Source organism: Ptychodera flava, chromosome 10 (assembly GCF_041260155.1).
Source record: "Ptychodera flava strain L36383 chromosome 10, AS_Pfla_20210202, whole genome shotgun sequence".
Taxonomy (NCBI): domain Eukaryota; kingdom Metazoa; phylum Hemichordata; class Enteropneusta; family Ptychoderidae; genus Ptychodera; species Ptychodera flava.
In genome coordinates, this window is record NC_091937.1 from 40,661,862 (window position 1) to 40,683,493 (window position 21,632).

At 39.4% G+C, this 21,632-nt stretch overlaps 3 protein-coding genes across 3 annotated transcripts in view; 1 reads left to right on the plus strand and 2 right to left on the minus strand.

Moving 5' to 3' along the window:
• LOC139142791 (WD and tetratricopeptide repeats protein 1-like) overlaps positions 1 to 21,632 on the minus strand; it is a 354,040-nt gene that overhangs the window by 24,057 nt on the left and 308,351 nt on the right. The window lies entirely within an intron of this gene.
• LOC139142790 (apoptotic protease-activating factor 1-like) lies at positions 1,221 to 12,217 on the plus strand. The gene is made up of 5 exons (XM_070712958.1): positions 1,221 to 1,361; positions 6,619 to 6,704; positions 6,929 to 7,192; positions 7,871 to 7,933; positions 8,541 to 12,217. The coding sequence occupies exons 2-5, from the start codon at positions 6,698 to 6,700 to the stop codon at positions 12,215 to 12,217; spliced, it is 4,011 nt and encodes a 1,336-aa protein (XP_070569059.1). The 5' UTR covers positions 1,221 to 1,361; positions 6,619 to 6,697.
• Positions 2,206 to 21,632, minus strand: part of LOC139142792 (apoptotic protease-activating factor 1-like) — a 35,522-nt gene continuing 16,095 nt past the window's right edge. Inside the window, exon 4 of the mRNA XM_070712960.1 lies at positions 2,206 to 20,876. Coding sequence (XP_070569061.1) covers positions 19,243 to 20,876 — 1,634 coding nt within the window. The 3' untranslated portion in view covers positions 2,206 to 19,242. The remainder of the gene's footprint in view (positions 20,877 to 21,632) is intronic.

The following is a 21,632-nucleotide window of genomic DNA, read 5'->3' on the forward strand; positions in this document are numbered from 1 at the left end:
AGGGCCCAGGGATGAGAGATATGGGGTGTGTTAAATCATAGACCCTCGAGAAACTCGATAGTCTATGGTTAAATCACAGTCTCAGGCATATGTACACACGTCTATGGGGACATAGACGCCGAGCGGAATAGACCGACCACAGGTGACTGTGGTTAAATGTGAGAATGTATGGGCCTTCCGTATAATGTTTACACGTCGAACACAAACAAGTTGGCTTTTTACAGTACAGAGACTAAAATATTGTAGAAAGTAATCTTATCTCTACCGATATTGAAATATAGCTTTACGCAATGCCAACGATTCTTGCAGAGCTAAACAACAACGGACTCTTGCTGTCTTAGGCGATGTGGGGACTGAACAACTTTACCAGTAAGTTGAGGTTTTCATTTGTTTATCGGTACGGGCGGACAAACCATGTCCGCCATTACGGTGTAGGCCTACCTAGCCACAATCGACTATGGATTTAATAACATGTGAACGACATTGAATTCGAATGTACCGATATTGCTGACATTACCCTGACTTGATTTCAATGTTGTTTCTTCCTTTAGCTAAATAGCAACATGTGCCTTTCGGGGAACAGGCATTACAGAGCTAGCTTTAATATTTTAAAAATTTCAAAATGCTAACACCTTCAAATATTCTAGACCTAGCTTTCTAGAGTGTGGAGCCCTGGTGTACAAAGTGGCGGCACTCTCAGGAAGAGGACCGGAGTACCCATGCTTTTTCCTAAAATCCAGATCACAGTAAAGGGGGCGGGATTTGTTTGTTTATCATCATGGTCTGTGAAAACAGGAAAATGGCTATTTTTTATCCGTTAATACTTGGTAAATAATCTTAGGTGTACATCCATGCCAGTACTTCATTTAAAATGAGATTGTTTGAAACAATCATGTCACCGTGTACACTGTTTTTCAAAAAGTACCATGTTGTTTCCCACTGTAATGAAGGTAAAGCTGGTACAGCGGTACAAACGAAAACAATACACTACACGGTCCCCGCTTGTAGATTTGTAACATAGGGGTGGGGTTTGGTCTTATTTTCTCCCACATTTCTGAAAATAAGGGTGTCTTTTTTTGTTGAAAAATCCCAGATAAGAATTGTTTTGAAATTTCGCGTGAGTACCACCGCCTCAATGGTCTGGAATACCCAACTGAGGATAATTCCGCGAATAAGTGCAGTCAGACAATCACGTGATACAGTCTAGGCACGTGGTACAGTCCTTAGTGATGTCATCATATGACAAGGCGAATGCTTAAGTGGAGGGACTATTTAGCGAGCTTAATAGATACGTTTTCTCAGTTTGTCCCCTATTGCAGGAGCTTGAGTACTTCGATGTGAAGAAACGCCTGTCACCTGAGGTATGTACTATTCTCTCGTTAATCATTAACGTCGTGGAAGTGCAAAGGACTGCCCTCTTTGCGTTGAGTGGAAGGTTCTATACTATGTGTACACTGCACTTGAAATGACATGAGGTCCCGGCATAGGTAATGAGGTGTGACTGAACGCTATGGCAGACAAACCAAGACAAAAACGGTTTGCAAAAAACAAATAAAACAAACAACGACAGTAATCCGTAAAATTCTATCCGATACAGTGTAGGTTTCTTTCTGCTCATCCAGTACCTTTGTCGCTATGGAAACGCCTATCTGACTAGTCTTTTCGGTCTACTCACAAAGGCGATTTTGTGAGACGCCCAGCAACGTAGAACGCGACCTTTTGTACAGTGAACGTGGCCTACTGAGCACCGCTCAAAATCGTTCACAACGAAAAAAAAAAAAAAAAAAAAACATTTGTAGAACCTGGCTCTGTTACGTCGCTGTGATTATTTTTGTGTCAGGAAATTGGAGGAATCGAAAAAATACAGATACAATTACACTAGTGTATTCAAATTCAAATGATAGATATAGATGATGCAACTCCTGAACGCAAGGTCAACAGAACAGTCCCTTCATACGAGGGGGGACCTTAAACATAGCGACAAACAAAATATGTAGGGGCTTTAGCTATCATAATGATGAAATCGAGTCAATTTTGTGACGTTTGCTCGATGTTTTCGTCTATCGGTTACGACATACACGATCATATAGCGAGCACATATTGTGTGGCGTTCACATTCGCCAGGTGACGGCCATGCAAGATTGAAGTACAGTGTTCTCGCCTGGTATGACGTTACATTAAATTTGATTTTTGGATACCAAGGTGGATACTCGAGAGTCTTGCCAGTTTGTATTGATGGGTTCTTTTGCACCAGGTGTGGCGGTCAATATTTTAAACTGTCCGTGACTCGAGTGGCAAACGTACCGTACACACATTAGATTTAGCGTCCATAGCTGTTTGTGTAAATGATCGATGCATGGATTTAGTTTGTGTACACTTTCTACGACGGTGCGATAGAGGAATGTGTCTAAGCTTTCATTCATTCATTCATTCATTCATTCATTCATTCATTCATTCATTCATTCATTCATTCATTCGTTCGTTCGTTCGTTCGTTCGTTCGTTCGTTCGTTCAGGTTCTTTGTCTTTGTCCCTCGGATGTAGAATAATTACTCATCATTGTTACGATGAAGCCTTCGCTTTTTATAAATACACCTTTCTTTGTATTCTTTTGCATCAATTCTGGTGAAATAAATAGAAAATAAACAAATATAGCTAACAAGAACAATTATAAACAGAACTGCAAACTCGAAATTCTTTGAAAGCCGGTACATTCAGAGACCTGCATGGCTCGTTTAAAGGCTCATCAGATTTGTCACAGGGACCGCGGTTCGTATTAAAACAACCAGATTATTAAATCAAACCTTTTCTAACTAACCACATGGTTTTACTTTACTACGTGTTTGGACCATATGCTGGACATGATAGTTTGGGGCTTTCCCTTGCTGACCTGGCACATTGCCAACAATAAAGTCCAAACCATTGGAAAGCCCCTACTACCTTGACTTTGAATTCACCTTGCTGTAAATGGCGCGTTGCATTCCTCGTCAACAGTCTGACAAACCAACGCACATTCTTCTTCTGTAAAAACAAGCTTAAGGGGGAAATTAATGCAAATTCGAACATACTGACCAAAGGTTTACATAGTTGCTAATAATAGCACACTTTCCATTTTTTTCCAACAGCGAGATTTCTTTTTATGTATTTGGGTCGATACGTACGCCAAACGGGGTCATATTACTATGCATTTCTGTAAAGGTCACAGACGTGATCAATACAAAACAATCGTAAATTAGCACGGTCTACAATGGAGAATCCACCAAAATCGTCGATTATGCCTCGCAGCAAATAACTGCATATCTTCAATGTGCCAAATCAGATTTTTACTAAGTTGTATTCAAACGTTCATCATGCATATTCATTATCAATTTCTATGCCGCCATTTGGGGACCGCACGTCCCATCAGACAATGACCTTATCAATACTGGCAGCTTTTAAGAAGTCAACCATTCAGTATTCAAGTATTGATATGGAATGCGCGAGGACAGTGTGGTTTACAGTTAAGCTCAAAAATAAGTTTGGCGAATGCCAAGAATATGTATCAAAAGCTAAAGACCGTACCGTCTAACAATTTAAGAAGACAATTGTAAAGACAGCTTTCCAAACTAACTTAGCCAAAATCTTAATTCATTTTTAATATATATATTGAACGATATTGCTGGCGATGTCCAGATGTATTCATTAGACAGGCATTTGTGTATTCGGTACTTCCCCGAACACGTGCCGCGCTATTGATTACAAATAGGTGAATCCCCTTTCAATATGCCAAGAACTTACATAGTAGGCCTACTTCTAGTAAAAAGACGGGGAATTCACATCAAGGTTACAGGAAATTTCAAAAGACCCCAGTTCACAGTCCATGCAATGTAGATCAATGTTCTGTTTGTATTAAGATATATTGAAACGTTCAGGTAATAGTCTCTTAATTTTTCAGCTGATAAAAATGTGGGTCGGTAAGCTTAGTGCCGCAGATATAGTACAATCGGATCCCGTGTACCTTTTTCTCTATCACCCACAACTTCTCGTCACAACTAGCCAAGGGACGGTGTTTATAGGACTAGGGACCCTCCTTCAATTCTGTTAGTACGACAACTACCGCCATAATGTAACAGACTATATATATGACTTGTTAATGTTCCTACAAATTAAGAAATTTGTACATTATTATGAGCAAAGGGGATTCAAATGCTAATAAAAGCGCAGTAAAGCGTAGTAAACAAATATAATTGCAGCCACGTCAAGATCTAATTCCGTTGAGGAAGTGTTTATGCCTGCCAAGTGTTTATCGCGAAAAGGAAGGATGGTAAAACGAGCTGTCGCTAGGCCCTAGACTATAAAGAGAATTGACGTAACCAGTGTTTCTTTGAAATTGTCGATATAATTTACTTTCGTTTCGGTTTAGTCAGAGAGAAGGTATCTCACTAACTCCTATTATACCGTGTAGAATCGATCAGGCACCGCATTCATGGGCCCAACGATTTCACTTTTTTTTTCTCTAACAAATCACGTGAATGTGTCATTTTAAGATTTCACAAGTGTAACACTCTAAACCACGCACTTTGGTTCTATTTTCGAATGCCCCTTTAAAGACCCATCCTTCAGGTAATAAGAGACCTGAAGGGCACCCAGTTGTTTTATTATGAATTAATAATATATTAATTATCAGCAAAGTCTTATGATTGTCTAATAAGGAAGTATTTACCTCAAACTTTTTAAGATTTTACACCTTTGTTAAAACTTGCTGTAAAGAAAGTCTTAATTATTCCCTTACGAAATCATAAAAATCACCGAACAAATTCGCTATTAGTGAAACAAATTAGCCAATTACCGACACTTCAAATTCTAAATGGCCGCCGTGCCCTGTGTTAAGTCTATGGAGGAATTAAATTTCGATTTTCTTGTAAATAAGCCAGCGAAAACTTTATTTATGCCATGTTAAAAACTATGTTCCAAAATTATTGATTATGTTTAAAATTCAAGAGTAAATTGAATGAGAAGTCGATGTTTGGGGGTGCTAAAAATTGCACACTTGTCAAGATCCCCTACAAGTCATAAACGTATTTCAGAAATTTGAGAGTCGGAGCATCTGTCCCTGGGACGCATTCAACATCAGTTTTACGCTCCAATTCTCTTCATGAGTAGTTTGCACTGAGATAACAACAAGACATATGGCCACAAACAGGCAAGGCAAAACGGTACTAGTGGATCGTAGTGTGGGCCGTGCTTTGGCACACAGCCACGAAAACTGAGTTTCATCATGTTCGTTCAGTTTCTTGCACAGATTCATTTTAACGTTCCTGCTTTTACATTGCGTCGTGCTGTTCTTTTTAGACCAGTGTCAGCACGTACGAATATCTTGAAACACTCATTTTTATCACGATCTCAGACATATTTTAATTCTATCTGTAACAAGCAAAATTAGATATTTTTAATAATTCAGTAATATTCGTCATGGATTATGTAAGATCCTTTTTTCTGAATAATTACTTTTATCTGGATGTATTTCTGTGTATCTTTCGCATTATTGCTGTTTTTTGGTTTTTTCTTATGTGAATTCTCCTGTCTGTTTGTTACGTTGTAACTGTTATATACTTTTCGTTTTTGTATTATATTTTTATTTTCAAACGAACCTGTTATTGGGGCAACCTGTTGGTTCGAGATTAAATAAAAAAAATTAAAAAAAAATTTCATTCATATCACGTTGAGTTGTTGCTTGTATGGTGGAGGGGGGGGGGGAGGGGGTGACCTATACCCCGCAATTACATCCCGGCGCTGATTACTGCGATCGTCTTATCTTCTTTCATTACCTCGATATTTTTGACCGATAAATGATCCCTTTGTCTATTGATCGTGAGCCTATACCACAGCACCTGCCACTACCGTTTATAAACAAATCAAACATTTTTTTCAATTGACATGTGTATCGCACTCTTTTTTTAATCAGACATAGAGAAGCAGGCGTCTCTACCTTCGCTGTTAGTGGCAGGGGTTTATAGCGATAAGTTTTACATGTCACCTCCACACTGCCTATGTGTTTAACCAACATCCGCCAGCTGATAGTGAGGGTTGTTGTTAGCTAAGGCAACACATTGCATTTGTCTGAATTAACAAATAATCGCGATTTCAAGAAAAATCGGTACACCTCAAAAATCAATCAGATATTCTGATAGGTTAAAGTTCCACACGATAGATACGTCATGAAAGCCCAATATAATCCAACTGTACTTGATAATGTAAGGTTGGCAGTCAGTGCAGCTGCTTGTTCCCTTGCTTGTACCTCTAGTGGACACAAGAAACTCGTTGTTACCATAGGGTCATTGATTAGATCTTTAGAGGAGTGGTAAAATGGGAAAAAAACAGTCGCCAATGAATGAAAAAATCCAACTTGGCCTCTGGATTGCCCCCTTCCAAGATTAATAGTCTATCCCTTATCAGTTATAACAGTTAATTGGAGGAAAGATATGCCTTTTACATCACTATTTCGCTTATCATTCTCCTTACTGAACGATACAGCTTACTCCCTAAATAACACAAAATATTACGTAAGAATATCAGTCAGAATGTGTGCCAAAATCGAAAAGATCTGTGTACGCTTCTTCCTATTTTTCATTTTTTGCAGATTACACGAGGGCTATTTCGTGAGAATGTATTCCAAGGGTCACCGCAGTTGATTGAACTTACTTAGATTACTTGACACAATGGAGAGTAAGTGATTAAGCTTGCCAAATGTACATAAATATACAGAGAGAGAGAGAGAGAGAGAGAGAGAGGAGAGAGAGCGCTTCAAACAAGCTGAAATTATAATTTTGCCTCTTGAATAGTTTTACACACTGTGCCTTTCTCTGAGAGAGAGAGAGAGAGAGAGAGAGAGAGAGAGAGAGAGATTGCAATTAGTTTTCCTACTGATACACTATATCTTTCTCTTGAAGGTCCATTGAAATGTTCCATGGAAATGTGCTTGTTTCTCGTCGACAAGCTAACAGTTAACGAATGCCAGTTTTTTGCACAGCACATGGGTGTGTCTCATGTCGACATCAATGACGTCATCCATGAGAATCCTCACAATGCCAAGGAACAAAAGTATCAGCTGCTCTTCAGATCCGTGGAGAAGAAAACGGTGCATCAGATAAATAGTGGACTATTAAATCTAGAAAGAGGGGAAATTGTAAAAGAATTTTCAGACATCTTAGAAAGTAAGTGTTGTGGAAGCCAATGAACTATTCATATTTTTCAGTCGCGGTCTTTTTTTCGTGGAAGACCGTAGATCGTCACGTACACATGTTCAATGTTTCTGTCGACAAAGATTTAGTTAACGAACAAGTCATGAGCGGAAATCCAACCTCTTGCAACCGTGAGAGATATAGTGTCCTAAAACTGGAAAAAATGCAAACTTTCTGTTTGCTATGCTCTTGTTCGGTCTGTTCCTTAGAACCATAGTGAAACTGTTTTCATTATTGTGTCGGACTAACAACTAAATTCATTTTCATTCTGAAGCCTATAGACATTTTACCTACATTAAGAAATATGACCTGTCAATACAACAATAAACAATGGTAAATATAGCTGCAAGCAGCGATGACCGGGTTTCGACACATGTCGCAGCATTAGAGCAAAAGAAAAATTAGATATGCACCTACCTAATGATTCATGGACACATTTGTTTAAATGGTGCTAAAAGTCATCCTCAACACCACAATAAACAATGGTAACAAGAGACTAATATCTGGAATATGAACAACTGACGATATTCTTTCCTCCTTTAAAAATGAGCTAACTTACCTGTATACAGGCGCGTGTTTTCTATATGTGATGAACACGCATCTTATTTCCTGCTCCTTTTCATTTACTTTTCTCTACAAATTTTTTTGAAGGAGTACATCAACATGATCTCTTCGGCGAAGAACAAAGTAGACATGATGATTTCTCAATAACAGGTGAGTTGGAAATGGAGAATGCTATACTGTACTTTCCGAATTGTGTTGTTAAGCAATAAATTGTTAAAGTGTTTGACATTATGGGCACTGGTCATTCTTCACCTGAACAATTCTGTTTAGCCAGTGGAAACCAAAGGCACAATTTACGAAAGAACGAGACCTTTTTAACCCAATGTTTCATATAATATTTCGAAATGATAAGATCTTTGTCGGAATGGTCAGAATGTCATAATTCAAATATTTAGTTTCCTTGTTTGCGATAATAAAGTGAATACGTTTTTTTCGCTGATTTAGCATGGTATTCATGCTTTTATTCCATATTAATTTTGGTTTACTGTCCTGTGAATTAAAATTAGCAGGGCCACTAGGAATCAGAGAACGTACCTCTGCCACCTCAATTTCATTTTTGTGCAGTCTTCAAATCATGTTAATATTTTCTTCAAGATGCAGCAAAGCTTGAGTGTTTGAAGATCTGTGTATGTGTCTGCATTTTTACCGTACATACAGATTCTAATGGCCGACTCTTTCATTCACATCACAGGAATACGATTCACATAAGACGTGTTGTTTATTGCCTTATCAATAATTTGTTAATGGTTTCTTTCAGCTCACTGTCATGGTATGGATTTCCTTACAAGTGAGTTTGTGGACAGGCCAAAAGAGATTAATGAGGTAGTGGAGCTGACGAAGGATGCTGGTCAGAGTCCAATCGGGATCATTGGAAGCAAGGGATGTCCAACAAGTACATGTGATGAAACCTACATACGTAAACCTAACCCAGTTGGCATTCAGGGCTTCGGAGGATGGGGGAAAACAACACTGGCAAAAGCAGTAGCGCAGAAGATGTGTAAAAACTTCAAGATGGAAGTTGTCTGGCTCACAGTGTCGCAGACACCGGACATACTAAGACTTTTCAATACGATGCATTTGTATTTAACGGGGAGAAGGGAAAATTTTCCTGATGAAAAGGCAGGCCAAGAGTGGTTAAGAGAGTTCAGTAAAACACATCATATACTCTTGATTTTAGATGATGTGTGGAACGAGCGAGATGTTATACCTTTCAATGTGTTAGGGCCAAACTGCAGACTTCTCATCACGACTCGCATTGAACGTGTTCTCACTTTCAATAACACGTCAATGTATGAACTTGGTTGCCTGAACAACACTCAGTCCAAACAGATGTTATTGAACTACGCAGGCATTGGAAAGGATGATGTCTTGAAATTGGAACTTGGAGATTTGATCGACGAGTTTCTAGACTGCTTGAAAAACTTCCCTCTTGCCATTGCTGTAGTAGGTTCAGTACTAAGGCGAATAGGAAAGACCAGGGCTACAAGTCGCAAGTGGCGAAGAATATTAAATGATCTACAAACGAGAAACAAATTTTGGCAGGAGAAAATTCACACTTGTCAAACAGAAAGTTATTCATATTCAGTTTATGGTGCCTTCGATATTAGTTTTAACTTTCTTGGCGCGGTGAAATCTTTTGACAATAGTGAAAGAGGTTTACAGAGGAAATTCCTCGATTTTGCCCTCTTTCCAGAGGATACCGCAATTCCTGAGGATATTGTGATAAACATGTGGATGACTGATGACAATGTCGACGAATCAGACAATGATTTGAGGGCTCAATTTGAAGAGGATTTGGAAACCTTGAAAGAGTCATCCTTGATAAGTTTCACAGAAGGTGAGAATGGTGAAGCTCACTGGAAAGTACATGACTTAGTACTGCAATATGCGTGCTATAAATTTGATGAGATCTTTGGAGAAGGGGCCTTGAGCGAAAGGCACCGTGTACTGCTCGGTCGCTATAAACAAACCTCACTAAGTTCTAACTCAGATTATAACAACTCACCGAGCAGAGGAACTGTGTCAGAATCCAATGACACATTCCGGTGGTGGACGATTGACAATGATGGATACATATATAAATTTCTTATCCATCATATGTTGAGTGGCGGCATGGATAGCAATGTTTGTCAGCTACTGTTGAACTATCGGTGGCTGAGAAAGAAACTAGAAGAAACTGATATTGCTTCAGTTTTGTCAGATTTCGATCTCTTTACTAAGAATCAGAAGTCTACCAGAGCCAAGATGAGTGAAGGTGTGTACCTTCTCAGTGAAACCCTTCATTTCATAGCTCGTGTTGTCTCAAAAGATATCCGTCAATTTCCTTGTCAGTTAATTGCATCACTGATTGGTGTTGCCAATGATGAAATAGAACAGCTTGTTCGTCAAATTGAAGAGGAACTTGAATTCTGTGCAGAGCCATTGTTAATTCCAAGTTCAACTTGCCTCACCCAGCCAGGCGGTTACTTGAAGCGAGCTATTGTGGACAACAAGGCACCAGTGTTGTCTGTAGCATTCACCCATGACAACAAGAGAATTATAGCAGGTCTTGGAACAGGAGAGTATAAAAATGCTAGGGTAGTTGTCATAGACATAGAAACAGGGAGAGAGAGGGGTGTAGGGCAGGAAATTGACCATCATAAAGGACTTGTCTTTGGTCTTGCTGTGCACCCAAGAGATCGATTTGTTATCACTGCATCCTTTGACATGACATTGAAGATGTGGCCCCTTGATATTAGGGCTGAGTCTGGCGTGACCACTCTCAAAGGTCACAATAACAATGTCTATTGTGTCGCCCTCACAAAAGATGGCACTGTGGCTGTGTCGGGATCAAAGGACAGAACGATAAAGAAATGGGATCTTGAGACAGGAGAATGTACTCTCACAATGACTGGACATAAAAGCATTGTGAGACATGTATGTATAACCAACAGGGGAGACAGGATCGTTTCAGGTGGAGAAGGTGGTAATGTTAGAATATGGTGCTTCAAGACAGGCCAACATCTTTTCCGTGTAGATTCTAAGATGAGATCTGTGTATCAGCTTTCCATCACAGAAGATGACAGCATTGTCTTTGCTGTTGGTTCCTGTAATAATGCTAAAGTGATCAGTCTAAAGACAGGCGACTTTGTTCGAGAGATAAAGATTAACGCATGCGAAATTATTTCTTGCTGCCTTTCAAAGAATGGCCACCATTTATTTACTGGTAGTGCAGATGGCAGTGTTCACATGGAACCCATTGCAGAGGGTCAGGTGTCACAAGTCCTCCGAGGTCATACAGAAAGAATAAGATACATAAGTGTTTCTAGTGATGGATCAATGGTGGCGTCAGCCTCTGAGGATTGTTCTATCAAGATCTGGGACTGTAATTTGATCAACAAAGGAACAGCCCCAAATCCTGGTGGACACAGCACAGCGGTTAGTGTACTGGCGGTAACAGATTGTGGAAAGATGGCTTTGTCGTCGTCGTATGACCACACTTTGCAGCTGTGGGATCTAACTCACTACCAGAGTATTCACACATTTCATGGTCACGAGGACAGGGTAAACTGTGTAGCCATATCACAAAGGTTGTGTTATGGTATCTCTGGTTCTGCTGATAAGACCATCAGAGTATGGGACCTGACCAAGCGAGAAAGAGTTGGGGCACCATTGGAGGGGCATCAGTTCAGTGTGACATCACTGGATGCTACCATTATCAAAGGCAGAAACATGCTGCTGTCAGGATCCCTTGACAATTTACTCATTCTGTGGGACCTTGACAGACATGTGCCACTTTGTCACCTTATTTCTCGGTTCTATGGTGTACATCACATATTCACAACCCTAGGTTATGGTAAACAGGTAGAAATCACGGCATCTTTCCACCAGTCAGCAAGCAAGTGGAAAATTAATATTGACGACATTTCTGAGATAGTTGGAAATGCCACTGAAATACCAGCCTTCACTGATTGCCACTGCATAGTTCCAGAACATGTTCATAAACCTCCAGTGGTGGAGCGATATGATACAAACGGGTTTATAGTAGGATGGGATGAGATTAGTAGAATCAGATTTTGGCATCTGGATAACCAAATAGAATCCAAGATCTCCAGTGGTCATGATGACAATGATCTCGTGACGTCACTCTTCTTGACTGCAGATGATGCATTACTCCTTTGTGGCAGCGAATCTGGTAACATCAATATAATCGGTCTGCAGAAAACAGAGAGTCTAATGGGAAGACTGCTCAAGCCAAAATCTCTAAAAAGCGCAGTTACGGCCGTGTTTATGCTTGAAACTGAAGCAAGCACTAATGGCCAACAGGAAGTACTCTTCTTTGCAGGATTTGCGAATGGAACCTTGTCGTATTGGAAGACAAACGACAGAAAAACAATCTACAAATGCGGTAGAACACCCTTCTTGAAGCCCAATGCAATGACAACACCATTTTAAAGTACCTATGACATTGAGAATAATGGCCCAGTAATTGACGAATCTTTCTATAGAAAAGTCGGAGAAATGGGATCAGCTGTCGAACAACTAATAGGTTATTCAGACAGTAGTAAGACATATCTCCTTACGAGTTGTCAACAGGATCAAACCATTTTCTTGTGGAGTATTGATACTTGCAAAATCATTAAGAAGCTTATGGGCCATGCAAATGCCTTAACATCTCTTCACATGGTCGGACCAGGGTTTCTGCTGTCAGGCTCACGTGATGGAACTGTTGCACTCTGGGATATACAATCAGGTGACTGCAGAATCGATCAGAGTGAATGTGGAAGCAAGTGTGGTATACGGACCATTGCATTGACACCTGACAGAACCAAGTACATCACTGGTTCAAGCAGAAACATGATGGAGGTCCGTGATGTCGGCAGTGGACAAGTCGTAAAATACCTATGTATTGGCTCAAATTTCAATATGAGAAGCGTTGCCGTGTTTTCAGATGGGAAACGGATAAACTGTTGTTATGACAACTATATTGTAGAGGGTCGTAATGTTGAGACAAATGAAGTACAAAAATCTATGGTTGGACACCAAAGCAGCTGGGGCAATACAACAAAAAGTGTGGACGGAGAAACAATGTTGTCAACCGATAAACACTGTGCACTGAAAATTTGGAGTGCCGTAACAGGCAATGTGTTCGGTTACCTTGGTAAGAGACATGATGTCAATGACGACACAATAAGCAAATCTGATCAGCAGGACTGTCACACGCGAAAAGTTACTGCTGTCAAAGTTCACAAAAACAAGTTCATACTAACGGGATCTTACGACAAATCACTCAGGGTTTGGAAAACAGGTACGCGAAATGAACCATTTCTATACACATATGTAACTTCTTTTACGTTTGAGCAAGCAATTACTGCAATCGATGTGACTCCTGATGATGTAGTCTGCGTTGGCCTTCTAAATGGACTTGTGTGTTTTCTGAGGTTGAAGAATTTGTGATTCCCAGAGTATTTAAAATAATTTGTGGCCTGTGATAGCAGGCTGTTCCATATCACCTGCCGTGTTTTGAATTCTTGGCTGTCATTAGCTTAGCACAGTCTCCAATTTGTACATTTGTACATGTCATTTTTAGAAACGCAATAATCATTCTGAATGTCATCAGAGTAATTTTCACCACATTGAAAGCCAACATAAATTTCTCATCTGCACGATCTTACAACAGAACGAAGTTGTGCATGGAACACATAGATATTTAATGAAAGGCACATATTGACAATGTAACATATTCCAGTCTTTGAACAAGAGATAAGTACAATTTAAACCGCCAGTGACAATGTTTGTACTAGGATTACACCTTTTGTAGTTTTTCCAAAGAAATGTGCAATTTGTAATATGTAGATAGTTGTGTATATACAGTATGTATATTGGGCATTATTTGACATTTCATTTTATGCACTTTTGCAATCTGTTGTTTGAAATTACAACAGTTATTTATTACCGTTTGAAATAAAGATAAATAAAGTGAAATTATTGGTGTGAATTAATGTTACAGAGTAGTTTATATCATTTTCATCTACCTATTATTACAGAAATTACACAATATACACTGATAAAATCTTTAGACTGTAAGCTTATGTCTATGAATATAAGTGACGTTTGACCGTTCCTTATTATGGGCATGAATTGAGTCGACTAAACTTTTCATCAATCATCACCTATCACAAGCTGTGCCAACCAGACGATGAGAACACAGTATTTAGTGACGTCAATAGCTTTGCTCTATAGTAATATTCATTTGAGATAAATCTAAAAAAATCTATACATTCCGAAAGAGAACATTCATCGAGCATCCCCGGTTGAAATTACATATGTCAGCCTAACAATATGAATAATGCTTGCTCTGCATTAAAAGTTGCAACGACCCCAACGTCGAGACGAAAATTCATACAAGTCGGTCTCAAACATTCGGCGTTGAGGGCGATGACATTAAAAAGACTATTGAAGTTCGTCTGTTGGCGAAAATCTAATATCTTGATGCAATATCGATGGCTTCTTTATAAGGGTTGTTTAATTATCCTTGTTGTAATTTCACAGACAATTAATCGATTTCCGTCAGAATATTAAATGAAAAATCCTTTTCGCTAAACACTTGATAGAGTTTGAGTATTCTGCTGAACATAGTGACATAAATATGAACTTCGAACTTGCCCTCTCTGTTACAAACTGCAGATGCAAGCACAACCTGTTTTCTTTCTAATGTAACATAAAAACTGGTACAATAATAATATTCTCTAAAGGTAAAACATTACTATGTCTGTAACATGTTTATTGATTTCAACATTAAGTTTGACTATCTGAACCTGTGTATAGCTCAATAATTTTTGCTTGATTGCTTCCGTCATATGTGTTTTGCAAGAGTCAATTTCTATTTGCTATTCTCAAATATGTCTTCTCAATCTCATACTTATGTCTCTTGTACAACACGTCATTCTGAATTTCTAAGTGACTTGTTGTCTGTTAATGCTCCACAAATCAGTGACTTACATTCTCAAGTCATTAAGTATACATAATTAGACATCAATGTCCGTTACATTTAAAATTAATATTTATATCGATGTACACAGCGGTGTTCAGTCTAGTTTCGAGGTTCATTTTTTTGTTTATGAAGTCAAAAATAATGGGCTTTAGCTTGACATGTATCATGATTTGGGGGAAAAACAACATTTGTGTACCTTAGATTTCTAGCATGAAGCATCAGATTGCATTTTCCTCGTGCTTTGTCATCTGTCAGGTGTGTTTTCTCAGCGAGTCCCACTGAAATTTTTAGCCTATATGCATGTAAATTGGATATTGATAAAGTGATCAAACCCAAGCCAGTCTTGATTTTCAATTACCACATTTCATCTTCAATAGGAAACGGTATTTATCCAGTCAAACCCCCTCAAACACTGGCTAGGGAGACATACCAGGCCGACCAAGCCTTCTTGATCAGGCGATGGCTATTTCAACGTAGGTTCTCTTCTCTTGCTTTACAGCATAGCAGTGCATAACAGACTCAGCGCGCCTCAATGCAAATTAAGATTTAAATAAATGACTTTTGTTGTGATAAACCTTCACTTGCTGTGCGAGTTTTGTAAGAAACCTTTCACTCGACGCTGTGCTTCCAGATTTTTCAACTTGCACAACCTACACACCTATATTGATCGATGTCACTTGTAGCAAGTCGACAACCATACACACACACACGTATACATTTTACATGCGTGTATATATGTATATATGTAGAGAGAGAGAGAGAGAGAGAGAGAGAGAGAGAGAGAGATTAAGTTATCAAATCACAATCGTAACTTATTAAAATGTATTATTTCATTCATGTTTTGTTAAAGTACATTATTTATCATGCATATTTACAAATATTATAAAATGATAAACAGTTAATAAATTACATATTATGTACAGACTTCCTGTATTCTTAAATATAAACAATCACTTATATGCTTAATGTTTAAAGAGTTTACAGATCTTTGAGCACTGCGTTTTATTTGTATACCAAAAATAATAACATATGTACTTAAAAACCTTCATTTGCATTGTTACATGTACTGGCGATACACATTTAAAATCTGTGCATGGAAAATTTGGCTTTTCGATTAAATTGGTCAAAAAGGACCAAAATGCTTAACTGATGACATGTAGTACTCGATATTTATAATGCTGCATTCATTTACTTTAAAATAAATAATACCTTATTGCCGTTCAAACCTTATCAAGGCGGAGCAAATAAACTGCAGACGTGTGTGGCACTCAGTTATCAGTCAAAGTGCTTTTCAATGAAAATGCCTTTGGTATCTGCCAACAATAACCACAGCAAAGTCGACAATACAACAGTAACAACAACAACAACAACAACAACAACAACAATAATAATAATAATAATAATAATAATAATAATAATAAATATAACCATAACAGTAATTTTAATGGAGGGTTCGATTTCTTTTCCATTGCAGTAGCCATTAACTTTAAATTGCCCGAATAGTTCAAGTCGACATGTTTACAGATCTCACAAGTCTATGTTGTTTAATTTCATGAAGCACACCCGTCCACTCAGGAGACCAACACAGAGAGTGTCTTCATTGCAGACGTCAATTACAGTGACGGCGTGTTCGAAGTAAAATATGTTCTTCAACTGACTAGTGAACCTTTCAGCGGGATCTCTCTCTATCTTCCACACCCTCAAAGTCTTGTCATAAGACCCGGTCAAGATCAAATTGTCCTTGTATGACTTCACAGCAGTGACCATACGGCTATGCCCTTGTTGTGTCCCACCTGATTGACTACTGTCACTGGTAATGCTATTCATGCCATCTATTCTTCTACCAATATAACCCAGCACCTGTCCACTATCAGCATCCCATACCTTCAAACCACAGTGAGTTGAACTAGACAGAACATTTGTCCCATCTGAAGAGAGAGCCGTTACATTACCCCATTCATTTTGATGGCCGACCATAGATAGTTCTCTTGTCTCTTTGATGGCCCCACATTGGTCTTTTCCAGCCGCCACAAATTTTCCAAGGTGGTGGGAAGATGCAGCATAATTTTCATAGCAACAGTTTAACCTAGTTCCATCATGGGACACTACCAGTTTTCGCATGTTGAATTTGGACCCCAAAGGCAAAGTTTCAACAACACTTCCACATGCAGTGTCGCAGATTTCAACAAAGTTCCTGTTTGTGCCAACAATGTAATGCTTCATATCTGGTACCAATGCCATGGACTTAACACCGGGTGGATGGCGACTAAGCTGCTGGCTCTCATTCCTCTGTAGGTTCCAACATCTAACAGTACCATCGAGAGATCCTGACAACATCTTTCCATTCCCTAAGATGAGACATGATGTAACGACATCAGTATGGCCTTCAAGCCTTCTAAACTGTTCCTTTGTGTCCACATTCCAGATGAGAATGGACGAATCCTTGTTATTGGTCGAGAGAAGCTTTACCACTCCATCATCATGAAAAGCCACAAGATTTGTAACTGTTGATTGGACACATCCGATGTGGGTGTAGTCAGACACCTCGAGGGAGGACAGTTCCTTTTGTTTATCTCCATTATGAATGCTCTTGCTCTTAATTAAATGTGCATCTTTTCTCTTTTGTTTTCCAGCTATAGAGGGTGCCATCATCAAAACCTGCAAAGAATACTTCTCCTTCAATAGAGTTTGACTGGTCTTCAAACATGGTTATTGCAGTTACCTTGCTGGAGTCATCTGATGGTTGGCATAACCTTCCCATTGGCATTTCGGAGTTGCCCAACCCAAGCAAGTTAATTTCACCACGTTCACTACCAACGATGAGGAAAGTTCCACTTGTGTCGAGATACATTGCTGTCACGAGATCATCGTCGTCAAGTCCACATTTTTCTCTTGATTCAATGCAATTTTCTAGATTCCAATGGCGTATTCTACTCATTTCATCCCAGGCGACTATAAATCCATTTTTCATTGCTGGAATGACTGGATACCGGTATGCAATATCGCTTGAAACAGCTTTGTACTGTTTTTTAGTTACATCAACTGTAAACATATCTGCCAAGTTCCACTGCTGAATGCTCTCAGAAAATGCTACTGTAACTATACAGGCTTCAACATTATCTTTGGCCATGATATTTCTCACTCCATGCCAATTTGCCTCTACAGACAACATTTTATGGAGGTCAGATAAATTCCACAGGCATATGATGTTATCTTCAGACCCTGACAACAAAACTTCACCGTGATTAAACCTGGTAAGACATAAGGCTGTCACAGGGTGCTCATGTCCACGTAAAGGACTACCATTGATACCAAGCCATTTCTTACATCCCAAACTCTAATTGTCTTATCCATTGATCCAGAAATGACATAACCACAAGTATCTGATATCGTAACACAGTTGACGATGTCTTCATGCCCTTTTATTTCATGCAGATCACTATATGAGACAGTGTCCCATATTTTGATTGTGAAGTCATGTGATGCTGTCACAACCTTTTTCTGATATGCACTTGTTGCAATGGCACTTACAGCAGCAGTGTGGCCCTTCTGCTCTGTTGCTGTAATATTGAATTTAGAATCACAGTTCCAAATCTTTAGCGAGCAGTCTTCTGATCCAGAAGCTAATATTTTGCCATCTGGAGATAGACCAAAGACATCTGATATACCCAGAATGACCCTGAAAGATTCTAATTTCATGACCTGTTTCAAGTGACCACATCCTTATTGCTGCATCAGCGCCACCAGTAAAGGCATGCCTGTCATCTTTTGCTATGACACATGTGACTACATGTCCTATGTAGCCGTTCAGCTTGACTTTTAAATCTCCACTCTTAAGATTTAAAAGTTCTGCAACACCATTTCTCCCTACTGCTAGAACACACTTGTTGTCATGTGTGATTGCAATATATTCTAAGGGAACAACTTCTCCGGTAAATTCGAGTATCTTCCGACCATTTACCAGCGAGAACAAGTGCACACAACCATCTTCTGAACCTGCAACCACACTATCGTGCAGTAATGATGCAAATTTGCCGTACAGTGCTATGGTTGCTACTGATGGTCAGAACACACTCTTGGCTAGTGATGTCCCACTTCTTTATTGTCTGGTCTCTAGAGCCAGACACAACAAATTTTCCGTCATGTGACATGGCAACACAATAAATGTGGTCTGTGTGACCATGAAATGTTGTGACGGAATATAAGTCATTATCAAGTGGCCATAACTTCAAGGTATTGTCAAATGACCCTGTGATGGCAAAATGATTGTGAGGATGAAGAGCGACCGCAAATATACTTCCCTGATGGGCATCTTTCTTGGTACTGAGAACAGTTTCTCTTCCGGTCTTGACATCAACAAGTGTAACAATCCCTTTACCAGTGCCATAAACTATACGTGGTGTGTCATACCCATGGGTAAATGCAATACACAAAACAGTAGCTGTTTCTTCAGCCATAGATCTTATTAAGTATCCCCCTGACTGTGTCAGGCATGGAGTGAGGGTTCAAGAGCAAGCGGACGGTTGAAATACTGGTCTTGCTTCACTTGGTGAAGAAACAAATCAACATCCACATCTCCAGCTGTGACCAAGGTGCCAAGCAATTGAGTAGGGAGTTGTTTCTTATCAATGGCAAGTACCCTTGCGGTGAAGGTCAATGTTGTGTGAATTAGCTTAATACCGTTTTTAACTTCTTGCTGAGGGGATATAATCGACTGGAAGTATTCATAGTCAAATATCAACGAAGCAATGTCAGTTTCGTTGAGTTTCTTGACTACCCATGAATAGTTCAACAGCAATGACTCGGCTTCAGTCCACTTGTTAGCTTCCAACAAGTGATGTAGTATATTTCTATAGACATAATTATCGTTGGCAACGTTCCACCATTGCACATGTTCTCCAGTATTTTGACTTGATGACGAGGCAGCACCCTGCAAGATCTCCATATTAACTCCACTGTCCTGTTCAATACTTTGCTGATAGCAGTTTAACAAGTTACAGTGGCGACCTTGCAAAGATCCATCACCGTGCACTTCTTCATACCTGTATTTCACATACTGTAAGACCAAATCGTGAACTTTTAACATGGTTGGATCCTTTGCACGAGTAACAAATGATGAATCTACCAGTTCCTCTATGTCCTTCTCAGCCTCTTGCAAAGAAATACCCCACAACATGGCCAGCACGGATCTGGGAATAGCAACATCTTCAGGAAAAATTGCGAGATCTAAGAGCCTCTCCTGCACTCGAGTTAGACTACCAGCATCAAATGGCTGACCAGTCCGCCCCAGGAAGTCAAAACTTACATCGAAGGCACCCATCAACGTGTCGTTGTAATCACAAAGTTTTACATTCTCTGTCTTTTCCCAAAATGCTTGCCTTTTCTGTAAGTCCTCGAGAGTGTTTTTCCATTTCTCAACATACACTGGGCCTCTTTCCGTGTCCCGCAAAGAAGACCCGATGACAGCTAAGGCAAGAGGAAATAGCTTCAAACTAAGGAGTATATTCTTGACCAACGTATGCATATTGTTCTGCTGAACCGTTTCTTCGCTTATATTAGCGTAGTTTAGTAACATCTTTCTGGCATGATCAGCTTCCAGTTTGTCTACCACATGACCTTGAGCCCTGACAAATTTGAGAACTGTCTGTGACCGTGTTGTAATAAGTATATTACAATTGGGTCCCATGACATTGAAGGGGCGAACGTGTTCCCCGTTCCATACGTCATCCAGTATCAAGAAAATTTTCCTCTTTTTTGTGAAATCTCGCAACCACCTTTGTCCAGTTTTCTCGTTTGGAAAGGCAGTTGTCTCACCTGTTAGATAGTAACAAATTTCAGCTAAAAGGTTCGGAATATCGGGTTCCTGTGACAATGTTAACCAAACAACTTCTTTGTTCAGTTGTTTTCGTACTTCGTAGGCAAGAGCCTGAGCTAATATTGTCTTTCCAGTGCCGCCAAGACCTTTTATGCCGACAGCTTCTGGTCTCTTAAAGTGCCTGACACCATCACTTATTCCAATGGGAGCTGAACCAGCTTGCTTGACCAACTGGAGTAACGGCTCGATATGATCTGGTCTCTCCACGTATTCGCTTGGAAGAAGATCCATTCCGTGTATACCATCTGAAAAAGAACATATGCACCTTCACGACCATACCCAGAGGTTTACTTTACGTAGTACTCTTGCCCATGATTACGTAGAAGAAGAGTCGGGGGGAAATCCACCTAGAGGAAGATTTTCTTTTGTGTAAAAATATATTGTTCATCCTTTTAAGAAATTTTAAAAAATCCTCATCATGCATAATTGAATTATTCTAGAGATTGTAATCTTTACTGCTGCCAACTGCCAAATATATCATTCTGTAGGACTTCGAGAGTGTTTATTCCATTTCTCCACATACACTGCCTGTTTCTGTGTCCCAAATGACAACTGAAGAGTTTAATTTAGTCTCTGAATAGAGTGTTTTGCATGATCTCTTCAGGGCCGTAGGCAGACCAAATAGCCAGGGGGTGGGGGCAGAATAGAGGTAGTTCAGCTTAGTAATTTACATACATTTACACATTGACAGAGTGAAAAATTCCTTGGGGCTGCCCCCTACCTCGGCAGGCTACGGTCCTGGTCTTGAGTGTAAGGCAAAATGTTTCCTGTTTCCGTGAACAGGTATAAGCAAACGTTTGCAACACAAAACGTACATCAAATGTAAAACAGAGATAGAATACTACTAATAACTTTTTGAGTCAGACACTCTAATAAGAATTGACTAATATAGATCTTGCACCATTTTTGAGATTTGAAAATTGTTTTTTCAATAAATCACTCGATAAACAATAACGTAAAGTCTTTCACATGTTCTCGTCTCGCACTGAACAGTAAAATAG

Coding starts and splice junctions, on each gene's coding strand:
- LOC139142790 (XM_070712958.1), top strand. Junction 7,193..7,870: donor ATTTTCAGACATCTTAGAAA/GTAAGTGTTGTG, acceptor ATTTTTTTGAAG/GAGTACATCAACATGATCTC. Junction 7,934..8,540: donor TGATGATTTCTCAATAACAG/GTGAGTTGGAAA, acceptor GGTTTCTTTCAG/CTCACTGTCATGGTATGGAT.